The 20,493-nt window shown below is 46.6% G+C and overlaps 3 protein-coding genes across 16 annotated transcripts in view; 1 reads left to right on the top strand and 2 right to left on the bottom strand.

The window, feature by feature from the left end:
• Nucleotides 1-8,625, bottom strand: part of TATDN1 (TatD DNase domain containing 1) — a 44,748-nt gene extending 36,123 nt beyond the window's left edge. The window contains exon 1 of one of the 4 annotated variants that reach the window (XR_004343193.1): nt 8,559-8,625. Coding sequence is in view for 1 of the 4 variants with exons in the window: in XM_030304480.1 (XP_030160340.1) it covers nt 8,559-8,580 (22 nt within the window). In the remaining 3 variants the exon portion in view is untranslated. Of the gene's footprint in view, nt 1-5,172; nt 5,196-8,558 lie in introns of those variants that run through there. The other 3 variants (XR_004343194.1, XM_030304480.1, XM_030304481.1) reach the window with 3 other exon arrangements.
• Nucleotides 8,626-8,667: 42 nt separating this feature from the next.
• On the top strand, nt 8,668-15,759 carry NDUFB9 (NADH:ubiquinone oxidoreductase subunit B9). 3 transcript variants are annotated; one of them, XM_030304494.1, is made up of 5 exons: nt 8,726-8,813; nt 9,726-9,758; nt 11,665-11,857; nt 12,419-12,532; nt 15,530-15,759. In XM_030304494.1, the coding sequence occupies exons 3-5, from the start codon at nt 11,732-11,734 to the stop codon at nt 15,659-15,661; spliced, it is 372 nt and encodes a 123-aa protein (XP_030160354.1). In that variant the 5' UTR covers nt 8,726-8,813; nt 9,726-9,758; nt 11,665-11,731; the 3' UTR covers nt 15,662-15,759. The 3 variants fall into 3 exon arrangements, with proteins under 3 accessions (XP_030160352.1, XP_030160354.1, XP_030160353.1); XM_030304492.1 differs by lacking the exon at nt 9,726-9,758 and having other exon boundaries at nt 8,668-8,813; XM_030304493.1 differs by lacking the exons at nt 8,726-8,813; nt 9,726-9,758 and adding an exon at nt 9,765-9,862.
• A 763-nt stretch (nt 15,760-16,522) lies between these two features.
• Nucleotides 16,523-20,493, bottom strand: part of MTSS1 (MTSS I-BAR domain containing 1) — a 165,644-nt gene continuing 161,673 nt past the window's right edge. For 7 of the 9 annotated variants that reach the window (XM_030304471.2, XM_030304468.2, XM_030304472.2 and 4 more), the window contains one exon: nt 16,523-19,457. In XM_030304471.2, the coding sequence (XP_030160331.1) occupies nt 18,757-19,457 (701 nt within the window). In that variant the 3' untranslated portion in view covers nt 16,523-18,756. The remainder of the gene's footprint in view (nt 19,458-20,493) is intronic. The other 2 variants (XM_032591949.1, XM_032591950.1) reach the window with 1 other exon arrangement.

Raw genomic sequence — 20,493 nt, 5'->3', positions numbered from 1 at the left:
AGGGTCAGAGAGAGGGAGACACAGAATCGGAAACAGGCTCCAGGCTCTGAGCCATCAGCCCAGAGCCCGACGCGGGGCTCGAACCCACGGACCGCGAGATCGTGACCTGGCTGAAGTCGGACGCTTAACCGACTGCGCCACCCAGGCGCCCCCATGATGCTCATTTTAAAAGCAACCTGGAAAAAAACCAAAAAGCAACCTGAAGACTAGCTTGGAGGCTCAGTTTACAAAACCTTTCCATGTCCTCGTCTCATCCCTCACTGGACTGGATGCTAAACTGTTCTTCAGGGCTTGACCCTGAGGCAGATATGGCTGAAGCCAATTCCAGGTGATACCACTAGCTCTGAGAGCCTACTTCTTCCAGGTGTGGGTCAGTCCTTTGGGCCCTAAGTCACAGTATACTTCAAAACTCTGTATTTGGGGGGCTCCTGGATGGCTCAGTCGGTTGAGTGTCCTACTTCACTCAGGGCATGATCTCATAGTTCGTGAGTTCGAGACCCACATCGGGCTCTCTGCTGTTAGCATGGAGCCTGCTTCGGATCCTCTGTTTCCCTCCCTCTCTGCCCCTCCCCTGCTCATGCTCTCTTGCTCTCTCGCTCTCTCTCAAAAATAAACAAACATTCTGGGGCGCCTGGGTGGCGCAGTCGGTTAAGCGTCCGACTTCAGCCAGGTCATGATCTCGCGGTCTGGGAGTTCGAGCCCCGCGTCAGGCTCTGGGCTGATGGCTCAGAGCCTGGAGCCTGTTTCCGATTCTGTGTCTCCCTCTCTCTCTGCCCGCCCCCCCCCCCCCCCCCCGTTCATGCTCTGTCTCTCTCTGTCCCAAAAATAAACGTTGAAAAAAAAAATAAATAAACAAACATTAAAAAAAAATCTGTATTCAGCTTTGGACCCAGATGAGCCTTGGCCTTTAGAATATCCTGCACTGACTCAGTCACCAATTTCTTCCCTCTTCTGCAAGACACCTCTTGTGACTTACAGCCTGTGGCCCTTTTCTTTCTGACAGTTTGCCTGAAGTGTCTTCCCTAGCCAGTTGTCAGAGCGGCTTTCTAGCCTTTGAATAGAATGCCTCACCTTATTCAGGTTTGGTGAAGGAGATCAGAACATACCACTCCAAAATATGTCACTTTGGCGTATCAGTTATTTTAAGCTGAGTGCACTGGAGAAACAGAAGATGCGAGCAAGGCTCTCTGCTCTCCCCCTGAACTAAAGATACCCTCCCATACCAAGAACAGAAGAGCACTGTCATCACTAGACTGGGAGTCAAAGACAAAATGAATCTGTATGAACAAACCCAAATAACCCTCATCATCTTCCATTAGTTTCCCCTAGTTTCCTAGTCATTGTCCCACAACTTAGACGATTTAAGCCCTTTTTTTTTTTTTTTTTGTCACATTGCCACTTATGCTTTAGGGCCTAACAGCTGCTTTGGGGCTTCATTCTCCTTCTGAAGACTCCCATATACACAAAAAATAAAATGTATGTGCTTTTCTCCTGTTAATGTCTTAATGTCAGTTTAATTCTTAGACCAGCTACAGAACCTAACAGGGCAACAGGAAGTTTTTCCTCCTCTACATCTACAGAGGCAAATATGTTCTTTTTCTGGACTCTGAGTCACTTCTGTCTCCTCTAAGTTCTCTCCTCTATGGGTTGGCCAATGGCCGTCCCACTCCCATCCACCCGCTCACCGGCAGACACCTACAGGGTGATTAAGTAACAGGTCAACATGGAGGGATCAAAGAAAAGTTTAAATCGACAGATCACCAAAAAGTAAATCTGTAAGCAAGTTCCAAGAAATACAATAAAACGGAGGAACTGCAGTTCTGGAAAGAGAATGAGCTCTGGAGTCAGATTCCTAGGGGCGCCTGGGGTAGCTCAGTCGGGTTGAGCATCCGACTCTACTTCAGCTCAGGTCATGACACTAGTAGGGTCATGAGATTGAGCCCTGCGTTGGCTCTACTCCACTTGAGCCTGCTTGAGATTCTCTCTCCCCCTCTGCCCCTCCTCTGCTTGTTCTTCTTTCTCTAAAACAAGAAAGAATTCCTGGTATTGTGACTAATAAACTGAATGACTTTGGGCAAATCAGTAGGCCTTCTGAGCCTCAGTTTCCTCACTAGGCGAGAGGGCATAAAATTTCTCCTTCCAGGAATGAAATGTGGCTCAAACTGGAAAATAAATGTGAAAGCATTTTGCAAATTAAAATCCTTATAAAAAGGGGCGCCTGGGGCGTCTGGGTGGCTCAGTCGGTTGAGCGTCCAACTTCAGCTTGGGTCATGATCTCGTGGGTGTGTGAGTTTGAGCCCCGCGTCGGGCTCTGTGCTGACAGCTCAGAGCCTGGAGCCTGTCTCAGATTCTGTGTCTCCCTCTCTCTGACCCTCCCCTGTTCATGCTCTGTCTCTCTCTGTCTCAAAAATAAACGTTAAAAAAAAAAAAATTTTAAAAGAGGCGCCTGGGTGGCTCAGTCGGCTGAGCGTCCGACTTCGGCTCAGGTCATGATCTCGCGGTCTGTGAGTTTGAGCCCTACATCAGGCTCTGTGCTGACAGCTCGGAGCCTGGAGCCTGCTTCGGATTCTGTGTCTCCTTCTCTCTCTGCCCCTCCCCCACTCATGCCATGTCTCTGTCTCTCAAAAATAAACATTAAATTTTTTTTTTAATCCTATAAAAAGTACTTAACTATTACTACTGAGCACAGTATACCTTCTGTAACGTGCCAACAACACATGGAATTTCAGTCAACATTAGCTACACTTCCATACCACCTCAGGTGGCTAACACTCTCAATTCATTATTAAACAGCCAATCTTTTTTGTCAATCTTTTTGTACCCAACTCATGACACAATTATGAAAATAAAGCCAGTCAAAATCTTACTCATTTAACAACTTGTTCAAAATATCCTAATCCATAATAAGGGACAGTCTCTTTTCAATTAAAAAATTCCTGTCACAAGTATGTCTACTGACAACAAACTCAAAAAGGTAAACAAATACTACATGAGAAGCAATTTCCAGCTTGAAATAGCCTGAAAAACTAAGAAAGTGAGAGACTGGGTAACAGCACAACAGGAAGAAAGACAAGGCAGAAACTGCTACTTCTGACTAGGGGGAAATTGAGGCAGTTATACAGTTAGGGGTATGTCATCTTATAAGGATTAGTAATATTTACCTTTTTTTTTTTTTTATAAACTAGCTGCCTTTAAAAGCAGTGCCTGCTTTATTGCTAAAAACTACTTCTGGTATTAATGAGTTTTATTTTTCAAAACAAGAGTGGAAAACTGCTTGCAGCCCTAACAAAACCACATCTCCAAACTAATGCCTCACTGTTTGGGCTCAGTGAATCATGTCTATCACTGTCACCTATGATCGAGGGATACAAAAGGACAGCAAATAGGGCATTTAAAATAGTTTCAGATTTGCTTAGCCCTCTGACAGAACTTTGACTTTACAGGAAATACAGGAAATTAGGAGACAAACTAACCACCACCACATAGCAATCAGAGGAATCCAAAAGACAGACTTCTGTGTGGCAATCTCTTGAATTTCTGAGACAGGGCCATGAAAAAAGAAATGTGCTAGGTTAAGGGGTTGGCAAGCTCTCGCCCACAGACCAGCACCTATTTTTGTTTGCCCCTGAGCTAAAAATGGTTTTACATTTTTAAATAGCTGGGGGGAAAAAGTCAAAAGAATAAAAGTATTTTGTGATGCATAAAAATTATAAGAAACTCAAGTTTTAGTCTCCAAAAGTTTTACTGCAACAAAGCCACACCCATTTGTTTACGTAGTGTCTATGGCTGCTTTTGAGTGACGAGATCAGAGTATTTCCAATAGAGATCATATGGTCCACAAAATAAAAAATATATACTATGTGGCCCTTTAAGGAAAAAGTTGCCCAACCTCTGTGCTAGATACAAAACTGAAGGACATCCAAATGCATGGCTCTGGATTAGATACTGTTTTGGACGTGAGCACTTTTGATCTTGGATTTCCCAGACTCCGGAACTGTGAGAAATATTTGTTTATAAGCTATCCAATCTTCGATATTCTGTTAGAACAGCCCAAATGGACTAAAGCAATCGAGGACATCGCCTTTTCTCTCAAGGTATACATACCAAGTAGGTAGATTTTATCTCCCAACCAAACCTGTATACTCTTTTCCAACTACCATAACACTCTAGTCAACCGATTCCAGTCCGAATGCCACTCTGACCCCTTTCCACTCTGTTCTCCACAGGACCCAAATTTTCTTTCATTCATAAATCAGATCATGATACTCTCAATCAGACTCCTCACTCTTAGGACAAAAACTGAAGTCCTAACATGGTATGATCTTGGCTCTGCTGATCTCTTTAGCTCATTCTCTACCATCCTCCTATCCACTTAGCCCCTTCCCCATTTCTCTCTGCTCCAGACCACCGGTCATTTTTCAGTTCCTCAAAAAGTACCACGTATCCTCTTGCCACAGGATATTTGCATCGGCTGTGCTGTTTCGAACCTTCGCTCTGCCTATTTTGCCTACTAACTCAGTCTTTCAGAGCTCAGCCCAAGGGTCACGTCCTCAAGGAAATCTTTTCTAACCCACCAGAGTAAGTTTTGTTCCTCACCAAACACCCAGAGAACCATGTTTCCTTTCTTCAGTGTCCCCTTCTCTGTAACTGTGGTAAAGCCATTAGTGCACTTATGAGGCCGTCTCCACCACTACACTGCGACCCGGTTTCTGACCCCCACTGATTCCTAGCATTCAGCACACTGGATGGCACAGAGACTCGGTAAATATTTTAGAATGAATGAATGACTAGGTTGCTCAAGGCAATCAAAGATGAAGAACAGGAACTAGGATCCAATCCCTAGGGAAACAGAATTTATACAAAAAAGGTGGCCAGAACTCCCAACCAGCCTGCTTCTAGGAACACAGGGCAGGATGAGAATCCTGTTGAAAGAAAACAACTACAGATAAATCTTAGGTGCCTAAAAGCCCCCAGCTGGATGGCCCCAAGAGGTAGTTAGGTCACTAACTACTGCCAGCTGCTCTCATTGGCTCATGGAGGGGCAGGAGGAAGGGCTAGAACAGGAATCATCTAAAGCTGTGCTTCTCAAACTGGGGGTGTTCCAGAGTTTGTAACATTTTGAGATTTCCTGGAGTATCAATTTTACTTTGGAAGATTTAGAGAACAAAATACCTTAATTTAAAGAGAGCACTACATTATTTCAAACATAGACACAAAACATCCAAAGAAATGTAAATGTGTCAAGAGTTACACACCACTCCTGTAATTGCTGGAAAATACTTCCATGTATAAATGTATTCAACTGGGGAAGGATATACACCAAAACCTTGGATTGTGAGTAACTTGTTCTGCAAGAGAAGCAGACATTGCTAATAAATTTTAACTTGATAAACGAGCAATGTCTTGCAATACAGGTAGTACATGACACTGAACATCATATGATCACAACTGAACCAATGATTCTTCTCTCTCTCGCTGCGGGATTGTGGGTGACCTCTCATGCTCAGATGCTCAGTCTCAGGCCACGGTGTTTGGCAGAAATCAGTGATTTTTCAGAACACTGGAAGGTGCTCACAATTGGCACTAGTGTATTTTTTGTCACTTCAAAGCATCTATGGACAGTCCTTTGGTTTTCCATCCAAGAGTGAGCTTAGGAATGCTCTGCTTCATTCTAGGTCAGGCTGCCCGCAGATATAGACCCTTCCCTCTGCTGCCTTATCGCTAGTTGCATTAAACACAGTAGATGACAAGAGTTTATTAATGCCATACTGTAGTCAGCATCCATTAGAGATCGTGAAAGTCGTCCTACACAATAACCCTCCTCTCTCGTCTCCCTCACACCAGCCACAATGGTTTCCAAAGGTAAGTGGAGGTTAATTTATTTTTTTTTTATATTTTGTATTTTCTTTTTTATTTTGTACTATATTACAAATCTTCTAAGTGGAACTAATCTTCTGAGTTTCCATTATTTCTTATAGAGAAATTTGCTTTGATATACAAGTGCTGTGGATTACAAGCATGTTTCTGGAATAAATTAAGCTCCCAAACCAAGGTTTTACTGTACTTAAAAATTTTAACACCAGCTATCTCAGAAAAGTAGAAATGAAGATCCTACAGGAAAAAGAATGGATTCTAATTACAACCACCTTCTTCAAGAAGTCTTTCCTAGCTTATCTGGTTAAAATTCCTTCATCAATTTTCTTACCACCATAGTACTAAAACTACATATACTGTTTTACCCATCCCTACTTCCATTGGTCACTGTACTAAGCCCCCGGGAAACAAAGAAATATTACTGATTATCCGCCTTAAAGTGTGGTCTAGTGGGAAAGGCAGACACATAAATATTATAAAATAATGTTTTAAAAGGTGTAGTTACAAAGTCTGAAAAAGCAAGCAAAAATCAACCAGGCAAGATGGTAGTCAGTTGGATATTAGAGGCAGAAGTGACTTTACGGTTCCAAACTGCCACTCTAAAACCTTGTCAGAGGCAAGAAACAGCATGTCCAAATGTTTCAAAAATAAGAGGGATAAGGCTGGAAAAGTGGACAGGACCAGAACACAAAAAGGTTTTGTATTCTATGTCAAGGTACGTCAACTCTCCAGAGGACAGTAACTGAAGGATTTGAAGCAGAAGAAAAATGTAGTTGATTTTTATACAGACCACACTGGAGACTATATGTACAACGGGTTGAAGGAGACATGACTGGAGGCAAGGATTTAGTTTTATATCACAAATAAGTCTTTTCCTTGTGTACTGCTTCATGGCTCTTGGCCCACCTCCCTCATCAATTATATCACAGATTGGAGCGGGGAGGAGGACAGACACCACACCTGGAAAATGTCTGCGACCATTGAGGGCTGTTCCCCCCAGCCCCACCCCAGGCTCTCCTACACCATTTTTAAATTTCTTTTGTGGCACTTAACACATTCTCCCCTGCAGTTGCTTTGATGGTATATAAGTCTTGACTGTACATATCTCTTCAGTCTGAAAATTAACTGTGCCACTAGGTTCTTTCATAGTTCCACAAAATTAGCACAAAGTCCTTGGTAAAAAATACTGCTCAAAATAACTCTGATTGGGGCACCTGGGTGGCTCAGTCGGTTAAGCAATCGACTCTTGGTTTCGGCTCAGGTCATGATCTCCCGGTTTGTGGGTTATAGCTCCGTGTCGGGATCTGCACTGACAGTGCGGAGCCTGCTTGGGATTCCCCCTCCCCCTCTGCTGCACCGGTGCACTCTCAAACACTTTTTTGAAAAGTAGAATTGACAAATGTAGTAAAAATAAATAACTCTCAGGTCTAAATTTATAATCCTGACCTCTCACACTACATTTCCAATTGCCCAGTGAACGTCTTCGGCTGGATGTCCTATTAAGACTCTCAAACTTAAACCTAAATCACATGGATCTCGATACATCTCCTACCCATTGCCAGACTAATCATGCTTCCACTCATATTTAGGTACTTATGCCAGCCCTGAGTCATCTCTGACTGTTCACGCTCTCTTACCGCCATCAACACGCTGCTGCGAAATGCTGCATACGGACATCTCTTGTATTTCTCTCTCCCTTTTCCACTGCCCTAGTTCAAGCTTGGAAACGTCTCCCTAGCTCTCTCCCTCCCCCACCAAACCTACAGTAGCTATCAGGATTGCCTTATTAAAAGAGAGATGTGATCATTGCCATTTTCCCACCTTCAAGTAGCTGGAAATTCCACGATGACAAGAATCATGCCCAGCTTCACTCACTGCTGTAATAACGCAAAGCCCAAGGTTCCTGGTGCATAACTGACACCCCATGATTTACTTAACCCATGAAGGTTAAAAGCCTTCAGCGAAGCTCCACTCTATACACAGTAAAGTCAGCCAGACATTTGAGTCCCAAGTTACCCTTCCAATCCTAGCTTTCACAATGTCTCAGGTTTTCCTAGGTGCCTGGTAGTAAATACTCTTCCCCCTTTGGTTCCTGTCGCATTCTCCCTCTTGTTCTACCGATGGTGAACGGATTATTGTACTCGTCAAGTAACAGAACTTGTTCTTCTCCCCACTATTTGTGTCCTCTAGTTTTCTCCACCTGATGGTGATCCCAGCAGATAAGGGTCTTTGTGCCTTGAGTTCCTAGACCGGTGCCTGTCCCACCAGAGGCGCTGAGTAACTGGGATATGAACGCATGAATTAGTGAACGGGTCCCTTGAAGCTGTCATCCTCTCCGTCATGGAGGGGGAAGGGGCGGGAGGTGCGCATGGGAGGGAGGGGAATACAGTGAACGGCCTCTCTTTTTGTAGTTTCGCTTCCTCTTATAACTGAATAGAACACATACGTTGAAAAGAGCATAAATCGTAACTGCACAGTTTGTTAATTTTCACAAATGAGCGCACCGTGAAACCAGCACCCAGGCCGAGCACCAGAACATTAACGGCAGTCAGAAGCCTCCCTGCGCCCTCTTCCACTGAGTGCCCTTTCAACCTTCAAAAAGCGGGAGCGCTCAAGTCCTGGTGCCTGGCCGCGGCGAGCGACGCTTATAATCAGAAAAGCCCAAGAATCCCCAAGGCACTCACCCACAAACTTGAAGCGACTCATGTCTGCGGCCCGGCTCCTCCCCGGCGGAAGCGGAAGTGGCGTCCGTCGTCCCGCCCTTCCGGCCGCCCCGCCCCTTGGCCCGGCCTCCCGCTTCCCGGGAGTCCCCGCGGCCGCTGGAGGAAGCGGGCGGTCATGGCGTTCTGCGCGCCGGGTGCCTACCTGACCCACCAGCAGAAGGTGTTGCGGCTTTATAAGCGGGCGCTGCGCCACCTGGAGTCGTATTGTGTCCACAGGTGGGAGAGGGGGACCTAGGGTGCGGGGAGGGGATCCCGGGGATCCTCAGGCCTCGGGGGACCGAGCGGCTCAAGGACAAGGAGGACAAAGTGGGAAGCCGGCCGTAGGCCCCAGTTCGAATCCAGGCTTGTCGCCCCTAGCTGCGAGACCTTGAAGAGTTGTTTATCTGGCTTAGGCCTCAGTTTTCTGTTCAGGAATACCGATGGAAGTTCAGCGCTTACTAAATAAGAGCTTTCTTCGTGACCTTCTTGTTCTTAGTATAAGCAACAGTGATATGTGCGTTGGTTTTTAGTTCTCAGAACAACTCTAGGAGTCAGGGATTATTTAGCCTTATTTTGCAGGTAAGGAAATAGGCAGGGAGAGTAATTTACCAAGTCCCTCCAGCTGGTGGCTGGGCCAGGATTAAAACTCAGGTGCCTAACCCTAAAGCATCATCAGTCTCTGACCCCTCGAGTCAGCTTTCCTCTTCAGCTTCATCCAGCCCTTTCCAGTATTTTCACATTCACATAATTCTTTACCAGCCATGTAATTCTCTTCTTTCTTCTCTCTCTCTCCATCCGAGAGTAGTCTTAGGACATAGTCTTCAGACATACAGATTTTCATGACCTGGATGCAGTGCATGGTGGGGTGGCAACCCAAGATGTGTAGATGCCAGGCCTCATCAGAATCCTAAAGCCTAGTCCCGGGAGAAGAGCTTCTGGGAAAAAGCTCTAAATGATGGGAAACCAAGTAGGTCTGGAAAAGTTGGGGAGGGTATCCTTGAAGCCCAGATCGCCCATTTGTGATTATTGGAAAGCCATTGACCTGCTTCTCTTTGCTAGACAGAAAGATGGCCAGGCTCAATGTTGTGGAATTGTTAGTCTCTTCCCTGATTTTCCTCATTAATTCATCTGACAAAATTTGCATTTCAGGTTCTTTGCTGGCTACTGAATAAATAAAAATTAGTAAGTCCTCTTTCTCCGCTGTAGCAGCTCATGGGTTAATGGGGAAGATGGACATGTAAACAGATAACAGAGAATTACCAGTCTTACAAAGATGAAGGATTCAGGTAACACTGAATGGCATCTGGGATTTTTTTTTTAATTCATTTATTTTTGAGAGAGAGAGAGAATCCCAAGAAGGCTCCCCACTGTTAGCACAGAGCCTGATGCGGGGCTTGAACGTAACCAGCCGCAAAATCATGACCTGAGCCAAAATCAAGAGTTGATGCATAACCAAGTGAGCCACCTAGACTCCCCTGCATCTGGGAATATTAAAGTCCATAGTCATGGAGGAAAGAATGAAAGCATCTCCTATGATAACATTGACTCAGCATTTTTTAAGACTTACCTCCTCTCTTAGGACGTTTCTTTCTCCTTTTGTCCTCAGTGCTCTTTGTTCTCCATGGTTGCATCCCAGGTCCTCGGTAATTGGTGTATATACTTCAGGTAGCCTCATCTAATCATCTAGGACTTGAGTTACCACCTACACTCGCTTGTCTCTATAGCTGTTTTCCAACTGTTTTGTTCTTTGAAACTCAACTTGTCTTAATGCCTTAAAACCAGACTCTCTGCTGCCTCATTCTGATCCTTTCCCCAAATTCCCTGTCTCAGCTAATGGTATTGTTAGTAATGGCATTATTCAGCCACTCAGCGTTAAGGTTTAGAATTGTTCTCAAATACTCTCTACTTACCAACTCTGCCAGTGACACATGTACTTGTGTGCTGTGTATAATTGGATACTGATTTTTGTAAATTCTCTCCACAGTGTAATAATGTTAGTAGCTGACATTATTGAGCAGAGGAGGTACCAGGCACTGTCTGAAGTGTGTTTATATGATTTGGTTTGTCAGATCTTTAGGATAACTTTAAGATCTAGGTACCTAACACTTGTAGAGGAGGAACCCATGGCCTAAAGACATTACCCCCAGGTTACATGGCGAGTAAGCTAAGATTTAGTCCCAAGCAATTTGATTTCAGCAGACACTCTCATAATTCTGTAGCATAAATGTCTCTCTCCTCTCTCCTGCCATCACAGTTGCCTGCTTCACGCTCTTCTCATCTGTGGCTTGGATTATTGAAAGGCTTTAAATGATCTCTGCCTACCATTTCTTCTAGAACCTGACCTTAGTTTGCCTACAATCCTGCAGTTAGTGTCGGAGTCAGGATTCAAACTCCTATGTCTCTGATTCAGGCAATAGAATTGTGTAACACCTCCCTTCCTACTCATCTTTGTATCTCCAGAATTTAGCACAGTACCTCGCACAAAGTAGGCGGAAATTCAGTAAGTTGTCATTTAATGCGTGTTGAATGATCCTACAGAGGCTATAGTTTTTCTCTTTTGCAAATTATCTTTTTTTGTTGTTTGAATCTGCATTCTTTTTTTTTTTTTTTTGGAGGAGAAGGTGGGGAAAGTGGTTAGGTTGTATTTAATACAGTGTTTTTAAATTTTTTTTAATGTTTATTTTTGAGAGAGACAGAGTGTGAGCAGGGGAAGGGCAGAGAGAGAGGGAGACACAGAATCCGAAGCAGCTCCAGGCTCTGAGCTGTCAGCACAGAGCCCAATGCGAGTTTCAAACTTAGAGTTCAGGAGATCATGACCTGAGCTGTAGTCAGAAGCTTAACCAGCTGAGCCACCCGGATGCCCCTAATACAGTTTTTTGTTTTTTCCCCCCCACTGTCGGGGGCAGGGGAACTGCGGAGCAAGCAGTCCTAACGATGTGGCTGTTCCATTGGCAGGGCCTGGGGAAGGTCCAGGTAGTCATGCTACATAACCAGAAGGGCTTAGTGGGAGTACAGCCTCTTGTCAGGCAGTAATCCTGCTCAGTTGAGTAGATAACATTTCTAATCTCCAAAACCATTTTGATTGAAGGGACAAATACCGCTACTTTGCTTGTTTGCTGAGAGCTCGGTTTGAAGAACATAAGAATGAAAAGGATATGGTGAAGGCCACCCAACTGCTGAGGGAGGCAGAGGAAGAATTCTGGCACAATCAGCACCCTCAGCCGTACGTCTTCCCCGAGTCTCCAGGAGGGACCTCCTACGAGAGATATGAGTGCTACAAGGTGGGCGAGCATCGCGGGGGCAGCCGCAGACTCTGTTCCTCCCATCCTTAACCCTTGGCCCCAAAACCACCTGCCCCAGGGAGGCCAACTTCTTTCTGACAATTGTGAATACTTTTCTGCAGTGTCTGTTTCCTCTGTCCCAGGTGACATTTAGGCTTTTCTTTCGAAATTCAGCTCCAGAGTCTTGCGGTATCTTTTTGACAAAGGAAGGGGCTAAATTACTTGGTGTATATCACCCACTTTTGCATCTTAAAGGTAACCGATTTGGGTTGTGCTCACTATTTCTGAGCAATTACAGGTAACAATTCCATGTAGCAGGAAGAGTGCAGGTCAGGGAGCAGTGGTGCCGGCTCTCTTTGGACTGGCCTTGAGGTTTCTCGGCCCTGGGCTCCTTGACTCTGAGCTGCCCTCTGCTGCTCGCTGCGTTGTGCCAGAAACGGTCTGGTGTGTGCGGTGCTTCAGAATATCCCGTCAGTTTTGCCTTCTGCCTCCTGGGCAGGCCCTGTGGTTGGCACGTCAGTGCCTCCCTTGGGCCAACGCGGTGATTTCGTCTCCGGACAGGTTCCCGAGTGGTGCTTAGACGACTGGCATCCGTCCGAGAAGGCGATGTATCCAGACTACTTTGCCAAGAGAGAGCAGTGGAAGAAGCTGCGGAGGGAGAGCTGGGAGCGGGAGGTGAGTCCTCCCCGCCTTTCGCCGCAGAGCTCGGCCCGCACGGGCGGCACGGGAGCACGCTCGGGTTTTGTTCCCCCTGCGCAGAGGCCCAGGTTCCGGTGATGACAGTCACCGTGGCCCCTTGCCTCCCAGATATACTTCCTAGTATATCTAGATGTTCCTAGATGTGTTAAATGTAGCACTTACAGGCTTCACGCAAACAGGTGGCCATGTGTCGCTGGTCTCTGGGTTTTCTGCTGTTTTGCTTCTCCCCTCCTCTTCCTCAGTCCTTTGCCTGACCTGCTTGCCATCCCCGCCTGTCCCTAACTTTTCTCTCCATCCGTGCCTCAGACACTTTTCACTGCGGAGGTCTGAGTTACGTTTTTAAAAGCTGAGCGTTGCCATAGTGGGAAGGGTATGCTGGAGAGGGTGGGAGGAGAGATGGAGAGGCCGGTTGGGGGTTACACCAGGGCGGATGCAGCGGATAGGGAAGGGGCTGATTCAGGATGTCATTTGGAGGGACATGAAGGCTGACGGGATGCAGCCACGAGGGGGTGCATGAAGGACAGGGAGGAATCGAGAATGAGTTCCAGGTTTCAAGCTTTAACACCTGGAGTTTGGTGATGATTTATTGATCTGGAGAAGATGAGGGAAAAACAGGTGTCAGAGGGACAAGCAAGCGCTTGGTTTTCAGTTTGTTAAATTTGAGAATACTGTGAGACCCAAGTGCAGATGTCAGTAGGTGACTTTGGGTGTACGAGTTGGGAACTCAGAGGAAAGATTTGAGTTTGAAATAGAAATTTGTGACATATCCGTTGTTTTAAAAGCTACAGAGTGGCACCTGGATGGCTCAGTCGTTTGGGTGGCCGACTTCAGCTCAGGTCATGATCTCACGGTCTGAGTTCGAGCCCCACATCGGGCTCTGTGCTGACAGCTCAGGACCTGGAGCCTGCTTCGAATTCTGTGTCTTCCTCTCTCTCTCTTGCCCCTCCCCAGCTTGTGCTCTCCCTTAAAAATAAATGGATAAACATTAAAAAATAAAAGCCACAGAAACGTAAGTGATTCTTAAGAGAGTGGAGAGAGACAAGCAAAGTCACAGGCGCTCCCACCTGTGGAGGTCAGGAAAGGAGATGGCAGAGCCCCCCGCAGGGGAGAAGGGTGACCGCAAGTCCAGGACAAAGTGTTTCAGGAATGGCCGGTCAGCGTTGGTCACCTTTGCCGAAAGTTGCTAAAAAGTGGAGTAGAGTGACGCCTGGAAATAATGACCACAGATTGCGGCCACGGGAAGGGCTTTAGTGGCCTTGGCGAGAGCCTTTTTTGGAGGGTTTAATGGCACTGGTGGGAGCAAGTGGAAAAGAAAGAGAAGACAGCTGGGGGGTTGGGGGCGAGGGATTCTTGAGAAGTTTCGCTGGAACTGGAGACCGAGGCATTATTTTCTTTTAAGATAAATATGGATGCATGTGTACTGATGAGGAGATGGGGTGGGAGAGAAACGGACGAGATTGAAGCGAGGTGAAAAGGTCAAGAAGGAAAGCTTTCGAGAAGAGGGATGGGATCCCAGGCATACGTGCAGGCCTTTGAAAGGAGAACGGGTTCTGCCTCCACGAGAATTGGACGAAAGATGCGTGGAAGTACATTTGGGCCAGAAGTTTTGGTGATGGGAAAAGGAGAGTTGTACGGGACGGCTTCTCTTTTTTGCGAGGAGGAGAAGGCATGAAGTGGGTGCAGCCTGTTTGGAGAATGTGGGAAGGATGTGGTAGCCGCGGGAGAGGAGCACGCCGGGAATAGGAAGATCGCCAGGTGGTGGTGAAGACCCAGTTGAAGCTGGGAATGGCTCGTGTGTTGGCACCAGTTGTGCCAGCATTTTTTTCTTTCTAGCAATACAGGCTGTCTGGTGCAGACTGGAAGTGAGTGGTTACCGTTTGTCCAGTCGAGAGTGTCCAAGACCAGAGGCTGTTCAAGTGATTGGTCTGGTGGGATCTAAGTGGGTAGAGGAGGCACGGAGACAGGAGGCTGGTGGAGAGAGAAGGGCAAGCTAGGTCAGGAGGTCTGTGAACCGGCCATCTCTTGAGTTTCAAGAGCATCTTCAAAGGGACATTTAAGCACGAGCCGGAGAGGGGCACTGTGTTTGTATAGTGGGATATCTGATTCATGATTCGAAAGTCATATGGGTGCTTGTGATAAGGTCCAGGATGTTGACGGCAGGAAGTCCTTGGCCAAGGCGGAGTGGAAAGAAAGTCATTGTGACCAGGGAGGGCAGTGTTTGCTAAGGGATGTCTCCTCTTTGGGAAAGGGGGCAGGGGTGTATTTACTCATGGATAGCAGTAGGTTCATTCTGCAGTCAGTCACCGGTGACCCCTCCATAGAAACGTTCTCCCTTTACCTCGTCCACCTGACATGATTAAACAGCACATATGCTGGAGACGCCGGTCACCCACAATCCAGAACTTTTTCTGAAGGAAGTTCCAGAAAATCATGGCTCTGGCGAGTGGGTCTCTTACATGTCCTCTGTCAGGACAGGGATAGTCTTGGAGGTCTCTGGAACCGGGGGGTGACTGGACAACATCAGGCAGAATGGAGTACGTTTTCACGTGTGATTTCACTTTATATCTTGTTCTGGTTGCTACTTGGGGGGCTTTAAAATGAACATCTCTAACATAGAAGAATTAAGGTTTCCTAATGGTGCTTTTGGAGAGCTCTTAGCTGAGACACAAAAATGTCTTTTTAGGGAGTACAGGTGGGGGACCATAACAAGGGGTAATTGTCGCAATTTTGCTTAATGAGTAAGGGACAGGGGCAGAGGGTTTCTTGGCTCTGCTGTTTTAAGAAAAGGAAAACCTTTAAGGAGAATTGTTTCTCTGAGTTAAACTGTGGGTATAAAAATAAGGCAGGTATATATATAAAACCCTTTGCAGTAGTGAGAGCCAGAAAGCATGTAAATGTGACACAGATTCAAAGCAGATACTTCACATTTTCCAGTCAGTTTGACTCTAATTGTTCCTCCCTTCCCCCTTCTAGGTCAAGCAGCTGCAGGAGGAAACCCCACTCGGTGGTCCCAACACTGAAGCTTTGCCCCCGGCCCGAAAGGAAGGCGATTTGCCCCCCCTGTGGTGGCATATTGTGACCAGGCCCCGGGAGCGGCCCATGTAGAGAGAGAGGAAGACGCCTCGCCTGTCAGGCTAGCGAGTGAAATAAGTTACAGAACGGGCACACACGTGCCGTAATAAAAATAACTCCATGTGGTGTGACTGATGTGTTCCTCTGCGCGTTAACGTGACACCAAGCGGCTGTGCCGCTGTCGTCTCCTGCCACCTGTGCCAGAAGTATGCGGAGTGTGGTCAAGTGTCCTCTGCCCCAGGGAGTCCTGTCGATAGCGCGTATCATCAGGGACAGCTGCACAGAACCAGATACAGGAGTTACTCTGAAGATGAGTCACAGACTCCAGTTGAAGGCTCAGGGGCTGCAATACGAAGTCTAGGGAAGGGGTGTGAGGATTGAGGGCTTGAGATACCATTTTTGGTTTTCTAAAGGTGCCACGAATGAGATTTTAGGTGGTTAAAAGAAAACCTCGAAGCAGCACACACTCAAATAAGTATGATGGAGTTTGTGGGGTTCACGCAGGATTGGAGGTTTGGGGGTTGCAGTGAAAGGGTCCAGTCTGAAACTGTGACACCTATTTTGGAGGCAGTGTTCCAGCCTTGCTTCCTCTCCTGTGGCCTGGATTGTCACAGGGAAGGGGACAGCAGCACTCTTTATATGTCGGAAGAAGCTTCTCTAAAAGCTAGAGCCATTTTTAGCATCATCAGCCAACCCACCTGCTTTTAGTTTGTGATAGCTCATTAGAACTGTGTTCACATAGTTCATCGATTGAGGCAACTCGTGTTCTCAGGGGTTCACGGCCATCACAAAAAGAACGTTCTGTGGGTGTTCTGAGTAAGCCCAACCGGAGTCTCCGGGTGTCTTCTAACAGCTAAGACTTGCGACTGAGTTTTAATAAGTCTTGAAATACCGTTTTTTGTTTTCTAGTGGTTCTTTATTTATAATGTAGGCTGAAGCAATTGTTACAAGGTAGAAGGGAGACACGTTACACAATTGTTATTTATACAAGTTTAGAACAAAAAACTGCACAGGGAGAGGTCAACTCTCAGTACAAACTAGCAACTAAACCACAATAATTTACCTTGAGAAACGATTTCTTTATTTTTAGCTGTGACACTGCTTTTACAATATGCAAAAACACAAACAGAACTACCCAAGGTGTTTTGTCACATTCTTTCTACATTGAATTTGGCAACGTTTTATATTAAATTTATTCAGATTATACTAACGTTTAAAAACTAAACACGTGAAAAGCTGTACCAAGGTACAGTCACATCCGTTTATTTCGAAGGTTTAAAATACCACTTTTATCTATTGTAATTACCTTGCAGTGATTTCTGCTTTTGCAAAAACCATCTCAAGCATCATATGCACAATGCATCAGCTACTTTTAGTCATCAAGATTGGTGGGCTAAACCACAGGCACTACTGTTGCTTATATTCTGTAGAAGGAGCTTGTTTTTCAAAGAAAAAAAAGCTTAGTTTCTAATAATCATGCCTTTGCTTTAAAGCCGTAACATAAAATGCCCTTGAGCAATCACAGCAGTGTTAAATGTTAATATACAGAACAGTGACTATACAGGTACGTTACTCTCACATCCAATGCACTTATGTATTAAAGCATAAGATTATGTAATTGAAGATTAGAGCCAACAGAAACCTGCAGGGTCTGGGGGACCCACCAAGCTCCTGTTCGTTCGGAGGAACGGACCCAATTGCTTAAGGGACCTGCTTGGTTTTTTTCAAACCTGGCTGTCTTCTCCAAACAAGATCCCTCTTAAACCTACAAATCTCTGTTGGCTTTAGGGAATGGGCATTAGAACAAATCGAACTTTCACTTAAAGTAAGAAAAGACATAAATCCATTCCAAAAACATTACCTAGAATACAAAAAAAGGGACAGTATAGTGGCCAGATTCCCAGTGACAATAAAGAAATCCTCCTCTCTTCAATGTTTGGTATGATGCCAATTCACTGCCATTTGTTGAAAAGAAGATAAGAAAAACAAGCCCCCAGATTGGTAAACACATTGGCAAGTTGCTAGATTCCAAGCTGGTTACCCTTGTTAAATCCGCTCGAGTTTTTTCAAAATATTTGGGCTTTTCAACGCGCCCAGCCTGCTGGGCACAGTTAAGTAAAAGGCATTTATTTGCTATATCTAAGAATTCCCTGCTCTCATCATTTTAAAATGTTCTTCACATTTTTAAAACTGCCTTACCCTTTTTGGACGCATTTGGATCCCATGAAAGTGGGTACAAGAGACGAGTAACTGAAGTGGGGGGTTCTAGGTCTAACCGGCGGCAGCAGCATGCACGGGATTGGAGGTGGGTGCTGTGCAGTCAAGAGGAATCGTGGGAGAAAGGAAGTCCTTAAACACCCTACAGAAACAGACACTGCAATCCAGTATGGCTTGTTCGGATGCATTTACCATGAAGATACTAGAAATTCAACCTACAAGGCTACTCTTAAATGTTAACAGGATCGGCTATGTGGACAGTGTGCCCCTCCCACGGCCCTCCCCCCAATCCCAACAGAGTCTACCATTTCCAGATTCACTTCTCTCTGAATATTGCTCATCAATTGTTACTCCTGCTTTTCTCAGCCAGAACATACTACGTTTAAGTGAAGATTTTACCCCTTTATCCATTTTGTTTGTACATTAAAATAACTTGAATTTGCTTCTAAGCCAGACTACTAACAATGCATCTACAAAAGCTTGCAGGAAAAAGAAAAGAGAGAAAAGAAAAAGCGAAGTATAGTTATCCTTTTTTCTGAAATGAACTACTTCGTGGTTCCCCTGCCCCGACCACCCCCCGCCCCATTATGCATTTAAAATTTTACAAAGACTTGTAAAAAAGTTAAATGGAATTTGGCACCTTCAGAAAAATCAAAAGGGAAACTAAGATTAAAATGTGCAGAAAGAAAACTGTCAATATTTACAAATTAAAAGATCAAAGTTATGTCAGTTACGTATGTTGCTTTTAATTCTTAGCTAAAGGTGTCGAGTACTTTCAAAAGAGCTGTATTCTGAGTTGCCTACAAAATCTTTTCTTTGATTACAGATTGGAATGGATCGAGACAAATTAGGTTTTATGAATTAAACAGTTCCTTCCCCACTGGCAGCATTTCTTGGGAGCCTAAGCGAGCCTACGAGAAGCGAGGGGCTGAGCGGTCGTTTGTGGTGGTCTTCTTCAGTTTCACGCCCCTTCGGATGGCGTTCAGCATGTCTTCCCCTTGCGGAGTATCTCTCGGGCTCAGGTCTGCAGCGTCACTCTCTGGAATCTGGCCTGGGGAAGCAGTGGCACTTGAGGGATCCCTTTCCTGGTCTTCGGCCTCGCTTTCTGGAATCGCCTGTCTGTGCTCCTCGGGGATACTGGGCTTCGGGCCTGGAAGAGGAGGGTTGACGGAGGCTTGGCCACTCCACATTGAGGAGGGCATGCTGGTGACACCCTGGGGGCCCTCACCCACAGAGGGCGACTCGGGGCTGTGCTCACCCCTCTCCTCTGGCCCATCCGGAGGTGCCGGCAGCACCCCGGGGAGGTCTGGGACGGTTGGGGTCTTGACAGGGATCACGGGTGTCTTGATGGGGATGGGACCGGCTCCGATGGTCCCCCGGCGGACAGAAGGCTTGGTGGAGGGGGTCCGTCGGATGGTTGCAACCCCTGGGGTGACCATAGCAGGTCCGAGGGTGGTGGGGAGGCCAGCGGTTGAGGCCGGGCGCTTGGCTTGGAACATCCGTCGGTAAGACTGGCTGATGTCACTGTTTCTCGGAATGGTGGATGATTTGTCAAACTCCTGCTGGTCTGCCTCCTGGTCACCGCTTACAGAGAAATAATCATAATCTGAAACTGATGATAAGGTTTGATTAGGAATCTCCAAGGCAGCAGCTTTGCTTTTTGATTCTTTTGTGCTAGAGGACAAAAGGCACGAGAGGCCAGGTGCTTTACCCACAGCCTCATCCCAAGCACCTCCCCCAATCTCCACACCGTCCTTAGAGGCCCCTAACGTCTGAGAACTGCCCCCCAACCCCGCCACCAGGCAGGGATCTTCATCCTGCTCCCGATGTAATCCTGGGCCCTAGAACGGGGCTGGACGTCACAGGCACACACGCGATCCTGTTGAGCGGTGAAGCATGCCCGAAGGCCGGGCCACATCAGGGCTACCCACCCAGCTGCTCTGGGAGGAATAAAGGAGGTGAGCGGGAAGAGGAAAGAAACTCCACAGACCCTCCAGCCCGGAATTTGACAAGAGAAACAACCCTTAGACGATCGCAGGCCTTACTCTCTCATAAGGGACTCGCCAGGCGAAGGCTGGAAAAAGAACGGAGCTACTGGCAACGAGCCCCTGAAAACAGGTACAAAGACAGGCTCCGTCCGCGAGGTGTGTGTATGTGCTCTCAACACTGGGGTCACACGGGAGGCAGAAGCGCACAGAGTGAACGTCTTTGAGCGGGTTTCTGAACAGCAGCACCACCGGCATCTGGGGCCAGGCGAAAGGTTTGTTGCGGGGACAGGGGGCCGTGCTGTGCATTACACGATGTTTAGCGGCATCCCTGACCATCTACTAGATGTCAGCAGCACCCCCTCCATCGGTGGCAACCAAAAATGTCTCCGGACATTGCCCGATGTCCCCTGGACAGCAAAACGGCCTTTCACTGAGACCCACTTAGTCCTAGAAGTTCTGGCCAGTGGACCGCAAACACGTTTGCTCAACTCCCCCAGATGCGCCCTAGCCCTGGCCACCATCTTGCTGGCCTGCGTGCGCTGTGGTGAGGGAGGCGGGGTTAGTAGAAGAGTTGGCTGGAATAGGTGAAGAACTCGGGCCTTCAGAACTGAGGTTCAAGCTCCAGGGCTGCCCGTTAATTGTTTGGGCGAGGTACTGAGC

The sequence above is a fragment of the Lynx canadensis genome, chromosome F2 (genome assembly GCF_007474595.2).
Source record: "Lynx canadensis isolate LIC74 chromosome F2, mLynCan4.pri.v2, whole genome shotgun sequence".
Classification (NCBI taxonomy): Eukaryota; Metazoa; Chordata; class Mammalia; order Carnivora; family Felidae; genus Lynx; species Lynx canadensis.
Note: the sequence above shows the minus strand (reverse complement) of the source record. Positions and strands in the feature narration are given on the sequence as shown.